Below are 8,823 nucleotides of genomic sequence, written 5' to 3' on the forward strand. Positions count from 1 at the left end.
CATATTGATCTATACTGATAGATACACAGTAAGTATAGGTTGATATATATTGATTTATACACATATATTGGTTTATATATATATACACACACACATAGGTTGGCATATACATATATATAAATGTGTGTATTTGCATGGAGAGGAGTACTTCCTCGGTTTCCTTTACTGTAGTAGGAAAGCTGAGCTTGGACTGCAACTCCCAGCATCCCCAGGGTTTAACCCCTGCGCTTTGGTTGCCATGGCGACGCCGGCCCAAGATGGCGCCCGCAGGGTGCCCGTGGCAACCGCGCGGGGAGACGGACGGGGGAGGCAGCCAATGGGAGGGCGCTGAGGGGGCGGGGCTTGGCTGGCTGGCTGCAGCCATCGGCCCGCCTCCTCCTCCTGCTGGCTCTTCGCGCGCGGCTTCTGAGGGAAGAAAGGCCCGGATGTTGGGCGCCAGGGAGAGGCCGAGGGAGCCCCAGAAGGAGAGGCAAGAGCAGCGGCAGCAGCAGGTGAGGGAGGGAAGGGGGCGAGGGCGCGCTCTGGAACCGCCCCTTTCTCCCATTGGGGGAGGCTAGGCCTTAGTCCCGCCCTTTGCCCCACTTTATCTTCTTAGCCACGCCCCTTCTGTTGTAGCCCCACCCTCTTTGGTCCCCGCCCACTTGGCTGTAGCTCCTTCCCTTGTGGAGACTCTACTAGACTCTCCTGCCCCTTCCCTCCTTTGCAGCTCCTCCTCTCCCAGACTCTCCTCCCGCCCCTTTGGGCTCAGTAGCCACGCCCCCTTGCAGTAGCCCCTCCCTCTCCTTAGGTGCATATTACCTCTATAGCCACACCCTTCTGCTTTGGCTCCACCCCTTGACAATAGTCTTTCCCACTCTTCTGGTGCCTATTATCTCTATACCCACACCCCTTTTGCTCTGGCTCCACCCCTTGACAATAGCCCCTCCCACTCTAGTGCACATTATCTCTATAACCACACCCATTTTGCTCTAGCTCCACCCCCTTTACAATAGCTCTCCCACTCCTCTATGCACCTTATCTCCATAGCCACACCCCATTTGCTCTGGCCCCACCCCTATCAGTAGCTCCTCCCACTCATCTGGTGCATATTATCTCCATAGCCATGTCCTTGTGCTTTAGCTCCACCCCTTTAATAGTAGCCCCTCCCACTCCTTTGGTGTAGTGTATATTCATAGGGGTGTCTCTTTGCTCTGGCTCCACTTCCTTGATTGTAGCCCCTCCCCCTTTTGCCTGGGCTCCTCCTCCTTTTCACACGTCTTCCCTTTTGGCTGCTGCATGGGACTGGATTGGGACCTAGCCTCCTTCCATTCCTTGGCCCTCCCTGGATGCTGGAAGTCGCAGTCCAAGGCTCTGGGGTCACAAACTCCAGAGGGAGGTTTGCCACCATTGCCTTCCCCTGAGGCTGAGAGAGTGTGACTTATTGCCGAAGCTGGGTTTCCATGGCTGGGCTGGGATTCGAACCTGGGTCTGTGGAGTCATTGTCCAACACAACATTGCAAGGCAGCCACACCCACACAGTTGTCGCTCTCCTTCATCCCAGTGTGTTGCGTTCCCTGCGCAACTCCCCCAGGAGAGAGCCAAGGAGGAGGAGGGACACCTGCTTCTCCCTCTTCTCCTGGGAATCCCTGTTTCCTTCTCCTTGGCAAGCAAAGGACGGCGGCCAAGGGCTCCTCTCCTTGCGCCAGAACGACATTTATTCCTGCCTTTCCAGTCCCACTGGTTCTCTCTCCTGGACCAAAGAGGAGGAGGAGGAGGAGGAGGATGGACTGAGACCCCCCCCCAAGGCCCTTGAGTAAGTAGACAGACGCCCCTCCGTCGCTTTCTCCATGGATCCAGCCACCCACCCCTTGGAAATAGCCCAAAAAACAAACCTTGGTTTTGCCTATCTATCTATCTATCTATCTATCTATCTATCTATCTATCTATCGGGGCACCATTTCCTTAGGGGCCATTGTATGCAATGGGACTTGCGCATTCGTAGGCTTTGGTATTCATAGAAGAGTCCTGGAACCAAACCCCAGCAGATACCAAGGGACCATTGTATCTTTATCATTATCATCATTATTATCGTTATTATTATTGTTATTATTGTTATATAATGGGACTTGAGCATCCATAGATTTTAGTATCCACAGGGGACCCTGGACCCAAATCAACAGATATCAAGGACCCAGTGTAGTAATTAATAATACCCCATTGTCTATATAGAGACTTGGACCATCCATGGACGATTCTGGAGCTAAACCCCAGCAGATACCAAGGATTCACTGTATTAATAGTCATGATGATGCTGATGATGATGATGATGACGATGATGTGTAATGTACCCTTTGTGTGTAATGGGATTTTGGTGTCCACAGGAATCCTGTAAACAAGCCCCAGCAGCCACTATCTTAGCAAAGGCAGTTTGCTGCCGTTCTTTTCCATACCTTTTGACCCAAAGCTTGCTTTCTGCACCCCAAAAAGTCACTTTTTGGGGGGGGGGGGGGTGGGGGGGGCCCAGTCTTGCGCTCTTGGGTTCGCTGCATAAAATGGCAACTCACAATTTGGAAAGTCTTGCAGGGAGGAGGACGCAATAAAGGGGGCATCAGAGTTGGGCAGAAGGGGGTCCAGGGGCTTCATATATGGACCCTTCCGGCTGTCATGGATTGCCCCTTTTATGGACCAAAAAGGGGGTATATTGGCTCAAGGATGAGAGCTTGCCAGAAGCCTGGCTTTACAATCCGGCTGACTTGACTTTCTTTGAACCATGTAGGCGAGCGCCCGTCTTCCGCGCCCGGTTTGTTTACATCGCCGTCCTTGTTGGGTTTTCTGCACCATGACGCCTCAGGCTGAGCAAGGGACGCGCCGCCGATGAGAAGCTGCGCCGGCCATCTCTGCATGCCCCTCCGAATCCAGGTTAAATGCGCTTTAAGATTAATTCCCGGTCCCTAGTCGTCTCCAAGCGAATCATCCGCTTAGATCTGCCGGCCTAAATTGGTTTTGCGTCTCCGCAGAGGACGGTTTCCATTAGCAATTCAATTACTGCACGTAACGAATTGCGGCCGACGGTTGCCGGGTCAGCCGAGCCGTCTCTCCTTTTCTGCCTGTTCGGAAAGGGTGGCGTTGTGGAAAACACCCTCCTTCCAATCGGAGAGCGCATGATGGTTGACAGCCGTGGGAATTGCCCAATGGCCGCTTGGCGGCAGGTGTTTCCCCGGCAGCTAATCGGATTTGCGGGAGTCAAAACGCCAGCCCTTGCAACCCGGAGTGTGCCAAAGCAGATGGGCCTCCTCCTCCTTTAAAGAGGAACCCAGGCAGGGAGGATTTCCCGGCTTTGCATGAAGCCAGGTCCCTCCTGGCCTATGTTTCTCCTTGCTCTGGAACAGATTGCAGATACAATCGCTCAGGACAGCTCTAGCCATTGTAAACAGGCGCTGGCGGGGATGTGCTCGGATGCCACGTGCACCAACAACCCCGTGGCGGCCGGATGTTGCTAAAGTGGGGCTGTGCCCATGGCGTTTCTCTTCTCCCCTCCAGCTGCCCCACGGCCGGCCGCCCTCCAGGCCCGGTTCGCAGAGCCAGAGGGATGGTGGTAGTCACGGGGCAGAACAAGGCCAGCGCACGCCCCGGCGATGCCATGTCCAGCTCGGAGGCCGAGGACGACTTCCAAGAGCCTGCCACCCCGACGGCGACCCAGGCGGAGCATGCCCTGCCCCTCCTGCCGCAGCAGGTGAGTGACACGGCCGCGGTCGGTCCCACTGACTGGTACGTTTTGCCTCCTCCATGTTGGCATGGACGCTTCTGCCCACTCCCTGGGAGATCTTTCTAGGCTGCCCTGGGCATAGACTCCTTCCTTTCCAAAACAGCACTCCACATCTTAGAGAAGGTCAGGCACCGAGTGCGCAACTGATGCTCTAAGTAAATTGGGACATCAAAGTGCAGTTTCATTGCTGTGGTTGTCTTCTCCCATTTTTGCGTTGGATGTTTCGGACTCCGCTTCCCATCATCCTCAGCTCCAACCCATTCGATACAGACTGTAAACCAGCTGGGCATTTGTTTGCGTCCTTGGCTTTCACAGCCCAGCCAGTGAGTTGCGCTGCCTTGCTTGATCCTAAACTCTGAATGCCAGACGTATCCTATGAGTAGTTAGTCTAGTTGAAAGTTGGACCAGAGGACGCTGATCACAGTAGACTTGGCCCCGGAGGGACGCCCTCTCAGCCTCTCCGAAGCAGCCTCCGTGGCCTTTTTCTGCCTCCCAGCTTCTAGCCAGAGCCTCTCCACCAAGTCAGCTGCTGCTGAGTCATTTCTGAGAGGTGACAGGGACATAAGAGGAGCCCTGCGGATGCGTCAGACCATGGATGCCATGGGTTGGTCATGTGTCTGCCCCGTGGCCTTGCTCCCCATGGTGGCCATAGAATCATAGAGTTGGAAGAGACTCCAAGGGCCATCCAGTCCAACCCCATTCTGCCATGCAGGAAATCACAATCAAAGCATCTCCGACAGGTGGCCGTCCAGCCTCCATTTAAAGACTTCAGCCCACAGCATGGAAAAGTTACTTCTTTGGAGTACCCCTCCCAGAATCCTCTTAACCAGCATGTCCAATGGAGGAATGCTGGAGGTTGTAATGCAAAGAAGCATCTTTCTCAGGGTACCTGTGTGCCATACGGATGGGAATCATGCACAGATTTCCAAAGGCAGTTGGACTGCAGCAGTCAGCGTTCCTCACCTGGCGATTATTATTTTCTCCCAACATAGGGACTCAAGGTGGCTAGGGCTGATGGGACCTGCAGCCCAACAGCATGGAGGGCTGCGTGATTCCCAATCTGTAAAGTATTTGAAAGCTCTCATCAGCTGAGGCCCAAAATGTCCAGAGCCCTTTCTTTCCGTACCAGACTATCTGCTACTTAAGACTGGGCGAGAAAAGTCCTTCACCTCCTTATGACAACCAAAGCATGGTGGTTTGCGCATGGCATGGCATGGCATGCTCTCCAACTGGGCCCAGGTGCCAAAGCATCCTCCATTATGAGCTCCTTCCTTTTTGTTTGTCTGGTTAACTATTTACCTTTACCTATAGCTTGAAAAGTCCTGGGGGCTTGTCCCCTTGTCCTTTAGTCTTTCTGCTGTTACCTTGTTCAGAAAGAAAACCCATCTCTTTTTCTTTGTATAACCCTCTCAAGACTGGGTTTGCCTTCCTTCCAGTTCCCTGAAGTGGTTCCGCTGAACGTCGGTGGCCTCCATTTCACGACCAGGCTGTCGACGCTCAGGCGCTACGAAGACACCATGCTGTCGGCCATGTTCAGTGGCCGGCATTATATCCCCACGGACGCAGAGGGCAGGTACTTCATTGACCGAGACGGGTCCTTCTTTGGGTAGGTACCAACTTATTCCAAAAGCACAAGGGTCGTTTTATATCTGGGGAGTGGTCTAGAAAATGAAAGACACTTGGCTGGTCAGAAGGCAAGAAGACCTTGCTGTCATAACCAGGGAACATGATGCACCATCTTGATCTCTTGTCTGATTTCAGAAGCTAAGCAGGGCCGGGTCTGATTAATACTTGAAGGGGAGATATAAGGGCTACCCACTATTTGAGGGTTAGACCTTTTATATAGACTACATAAGAGCCCAACCTCTCCGCCCCAAGTTTTGGGATGTGGGCTTTTGTAAACACAGAAGTGTGTGCATCATGTAGTTTATGCATGTAAAACGTATGTGACTTTCATAAACACGTGGCTAATGTGGTTTGGCACCACTTTAACTTCCACGGCTCCATCCTACGAAATCCAGGGATGTGAGTGTTCAGTTATATGGACTTGAAAGGCGTCGGTATCAAGTTGCTTCCAAGATTTTGCACGTTGTTCCTGAAGCATTCATTCAATATGTCAGGTTTGCACCATTTCAGACTTCACTGATCTCTTTGCTGGAGGTGCAGAAAAAGGTTCCTTTTAGGATGACAAATCCCAGAGTCCCACAGTCGGTTTGGCCCCTGGGATTTGGGCAATTGCCATCTTTGAAAAAGGACTGTTTGGCTAACCGATGTTTACGAAGCTTCGCTGGTGGGAAATCTGCAGTAATCCATTGGGACGCACACGGCGATGAGCTGGCGCTTGGATTTGCCCCGCTTCCAAGCTTCAAGAGCCAGGTGGCAGATTATTATTACTGCTCTTGGTTTGTGCCGCTTGGGGTCACTAATAGGATTGAGGGGACAAAACAGCTGCTCTTGTTTTTGTCACCGGGATTCCTGTCGCATGAATGCCAGCCCTTTCCTTTTGGGAAACGTGCCCAAGATCCTGCTCTTTCCAGGCTGACCCTTGAAAGAGACTGTGGATACTGAAGTGTGAGGTTTATATTAAATGCCCAGCTTGTCATGCCTTGTAAGGCCAGCTTGCAGCCGTCGAACTGAATCCCCTTCTCCCTGGCTTTCCCTTTCTTTCCGTCTTTTCAGGGACGTGCTGAACTTTCTGCGTTCGGGCGACTTGCCTCCGAGGGAAAAGGTGCGGTCAGTTTACAAGGAGGCTCAGTACTACTCCATCGGACCCTTGCTGGACAGTCTGGAAGAGCTCCAGCCCTTGAAAGGAGAGAAGGTCCGGCAAGCTTTCCTGGGCTTGATGCCCTATTACAAAGGTAAACCCCAGGGCATAGCCCTCGCCAGGGGTTTGGGATCGCTGTGGGGCAGGATGTGAGACGTTTTGGAACTAACAGACAGATGTCAATAAAGTACATAATTCCAGCAAAATTCCAGCCTCCAGCACTTTTGGACTTCAGCACCCAGAAGCCTTTGCCAGCGTGGCCAATAATGAGGGAATCTGGGAGCTGGAGTCAAAAGCGTCTGGAGGACTGGAGGTTGAGGACCGCTGTTCTAACAGTGTCCCTCTCCGTCCCCAGACCGCTTGGACCGGATTGTTGAAATCGCCAAGCTGCGCGCCATGCAGCGCAAGGCCCGCTTCGCCAAGCTGAAGGTCTGCGTCTTCAAGGAGGAGATGCCGGTCACGCCATACGAGTGTCCGCTTTTCAACAGCCTGCGCTTCGAGCGGAGCGAGGGTGAGGCCAAGCTCTTTGAGCACCACTGCGAGGTGGACGTCTCCTTCGGACCCTGGGAGGCCGTGGCCGATGTCTACGACCTGCTCCACTGCATCGTCACGGACCTCTCCGGCCGGGGCATCGCCGTTGACCACCAGTGCATCGGCGTCTGCGACAAGCACCTGGTCAACCACTACTACTGCAAGCGGCCCATCTACGAGTTCAAGATCACGTGGTGGTGAGGCCTCGGCGCCGAACGCGCAGTCCTCTCCGCTGTCTTTGTGAGCTGAAACACACACATGCGCGCGCACAGGAGCCTTACCTGTCCTGGCAGGAGAGCCGGCCCGCCTTTTCTAGCTATGCACCAACGCACCTGCGCTGTCGGTTTTTGGAGACGGAGGATCAACTGGGAAGGAAACATCCCAGCTGTGAATTGTAGCCTTACGGAGGAACCATCTTGGATTAGGCGTGTGCATAGAAACCTTTCGAAGGGCTCACGCACGCCGTCAGGAAACCCACATGTCCAGCCGCGCACTCGACGCCTTCGGTCCTCTTCCTCACCTGTCTGCCTACACTGCAAGGTTGGCACCCAGCAACGCCACATTTGGTCCACGCCGTCATCCCCGAAAGCCTCGCCTTCTCTCTCTGCGTCGGAAACGCGTGTTTGGTTTCATGCAGTGTCCGCGCCACTGCTTTTGCTTCCCTTTGGGACAAAAAAGTGGAAGTGTTTTTAGTGACTCAGAAGTGATATAATTTTTAAAAGGACGATCTGACATTCCTTCATCAATTCAGACATAACATTTGTTTTACAAAACGGTGCTTGCTGTGAACTGAAACGCCATTTGGGCGCAATCTGACCGTGTTTCGGGTCGCTTGCTATTTAGGAAGGTCTCTAAAACGGACCAAGGTTGACCAATACTTGGAGGGGATGCAGTGAGGAAACGCGGCACAAAGTCTCCGGATCTTCTCACCCGCTCTTCCTCCTGGGTCCAAATACTAGAACAGTAATACAAATAGACTGACATTTATTCGTACGGAGAATTAATAAGGTTATTAATGGACGTAGATTTGGGTAAGCCTCCTCCTTATGACTGTTATTTAAATGTCGCGTATCAGCGACAACCCTCTTCCACGCAAACCCTATGAGCGTCTACTTGGACGCAAACCCCGCCGACGGCGGTGAGGTTTACTCGCAAACGCACCTTGCGTTGTACATGCCTTTTTAAATAACAAACGACAAAAAGCCGGGTCGGAAGGTACTGCTTTTGAAGCGGAAATGCTGTGACGAAACCCATTTGTTTGTGTAATTCCCCCACTCTTGACACACACACATATATATAGACTGTGTTTTGTATGGGGAACATGCTGCGTGTCGGTTATTGTGCAATAAATTATCACACTATGGGCACAACCTGACTCTGCTCACAACTGTGTTTGTGTCCCAAGTGCAGTGGATGCTGTGGATGTTGTGTGTCTTTCCTGAACAGCTTGGAAAATGTGGTCCAAAGAATGCTGCCGTTGGGTAGGTTTGTTGCCGGTTGACCGGTGTCTCCAGCAATGGCTCCTGTCCTTCGTCCTGGAGGGAAGTGACCGGTTGGTTGTCCAGTGGGGTCCTGTCCTGGGTTTGTAGTTTTGCCACAGAGCCACAGCAGTTAAACCCATGGCAGTTAAAGGGGGGTCAAACTGGGTTAGTTTCTGCAGTGCGGATGCAGCCCGGGGCACTTTTAAAAGGGGAGCGCATGAGGTGCGTTTTCAGGGGCAACGTCTTCTAGGTCTTTATTATTATTATTTAAAGTATTGATTATACATGGGACTCAGAGCGAC

At 52.6% G+C, this 8,823-nt stretch overlaps 1 protein-coding gene across 4 annotated transcripts; it reads left to right on the plus strand.

Annotated features, from left to right (window-relative positions):
- The first annotated feature begins 355 nt into the window (after nt 1–355).
- Nucleotides 356–8,415, plus strand: KCTD7 (potassium channel tetramerization domain containing 7). 4 transcript variants are annotated; one of them, XM_042442536.1, is made up of 7 exons: nt 357–491; nt 1,712–1,792; nt 2,756–2,898; nt 3,520–3,712; nt 5,182–5,351; nt 6,425–6,603; nt 6,865–8,415. In XM_042442536.1, exons 4-7 carry the CDS (start codon nt 3,569–3,571, stop codon nt 7,239–7,241), a joined length of 870 nt encoding a protein of 289 aa, XP_042298470.1. In that variant the 5' UTR covers nt 357–491; nt 1,712–1,792; nt 2,756–2,898; nt 3,520–3,568; the 3' UTR covers nt 7,242–8,415. The 4 variants fall into 4 exon arrangements, with proteins under 4 accessions (XP_042298468.1, XP_042298470.1, XP_042298469.1 ...); XM_042442534.1 differs by lacking the exon at nt 1,712–1,792 and having other exon boundaries at nt 356–491; XM_042442535.1 differs by lacking the exon at nt 357–491 and having other exon boundaries at nt 532–1,792.
- The last annotated feature ends 408 nt before the right edge of the window (nt 8,416–8,823 follow it).

This window comes from Sceloporus undulatus, chromosome 11 (assembly GCF_019175285.1).
Source record: "Sceloporus undulatus isolate JIND9_A2432 ecotype Alabama chromosome 11, SceUnd_v1.1, whole genome shotgun sequence".
In the NCBI taxonomy this organism is placed as follows: Eukaryota; Metazoa; Chordata; class Lepidosauria; order Squamata; family Phrynosomatidae; genus Sceloporus; species Sceloporus undulatus.

What these genes read in the sequence shown, in the direction of transcription:
- KCTD7 (XM_042442533.1), top strand. Translation starts at nt 3,470, where the DNA reads ATGTTGCTAAAGTGGGGCTGTGCCCATGGCGTTTCTCTTCTCCCCTCC. An exon ending in TGCCCCTCCTGCCGCAGCAG is followed by an intron (nt 3,713 to 5,181) that starts GTGAGTGACACG and finishes CCTTCCTTCCAG; the next exon opens with TTCCCTGAAGTGGTTCCGCT. An exon ending in CGAGACGGGTCCTTCTTTGG is followed by an intron (nt 5,352 to 6,424) that starts GTAGGTACCAAC and finishes CCGTCTTTTCAG; the next exon opens with GGACGTGCTGAACTTTCTGC.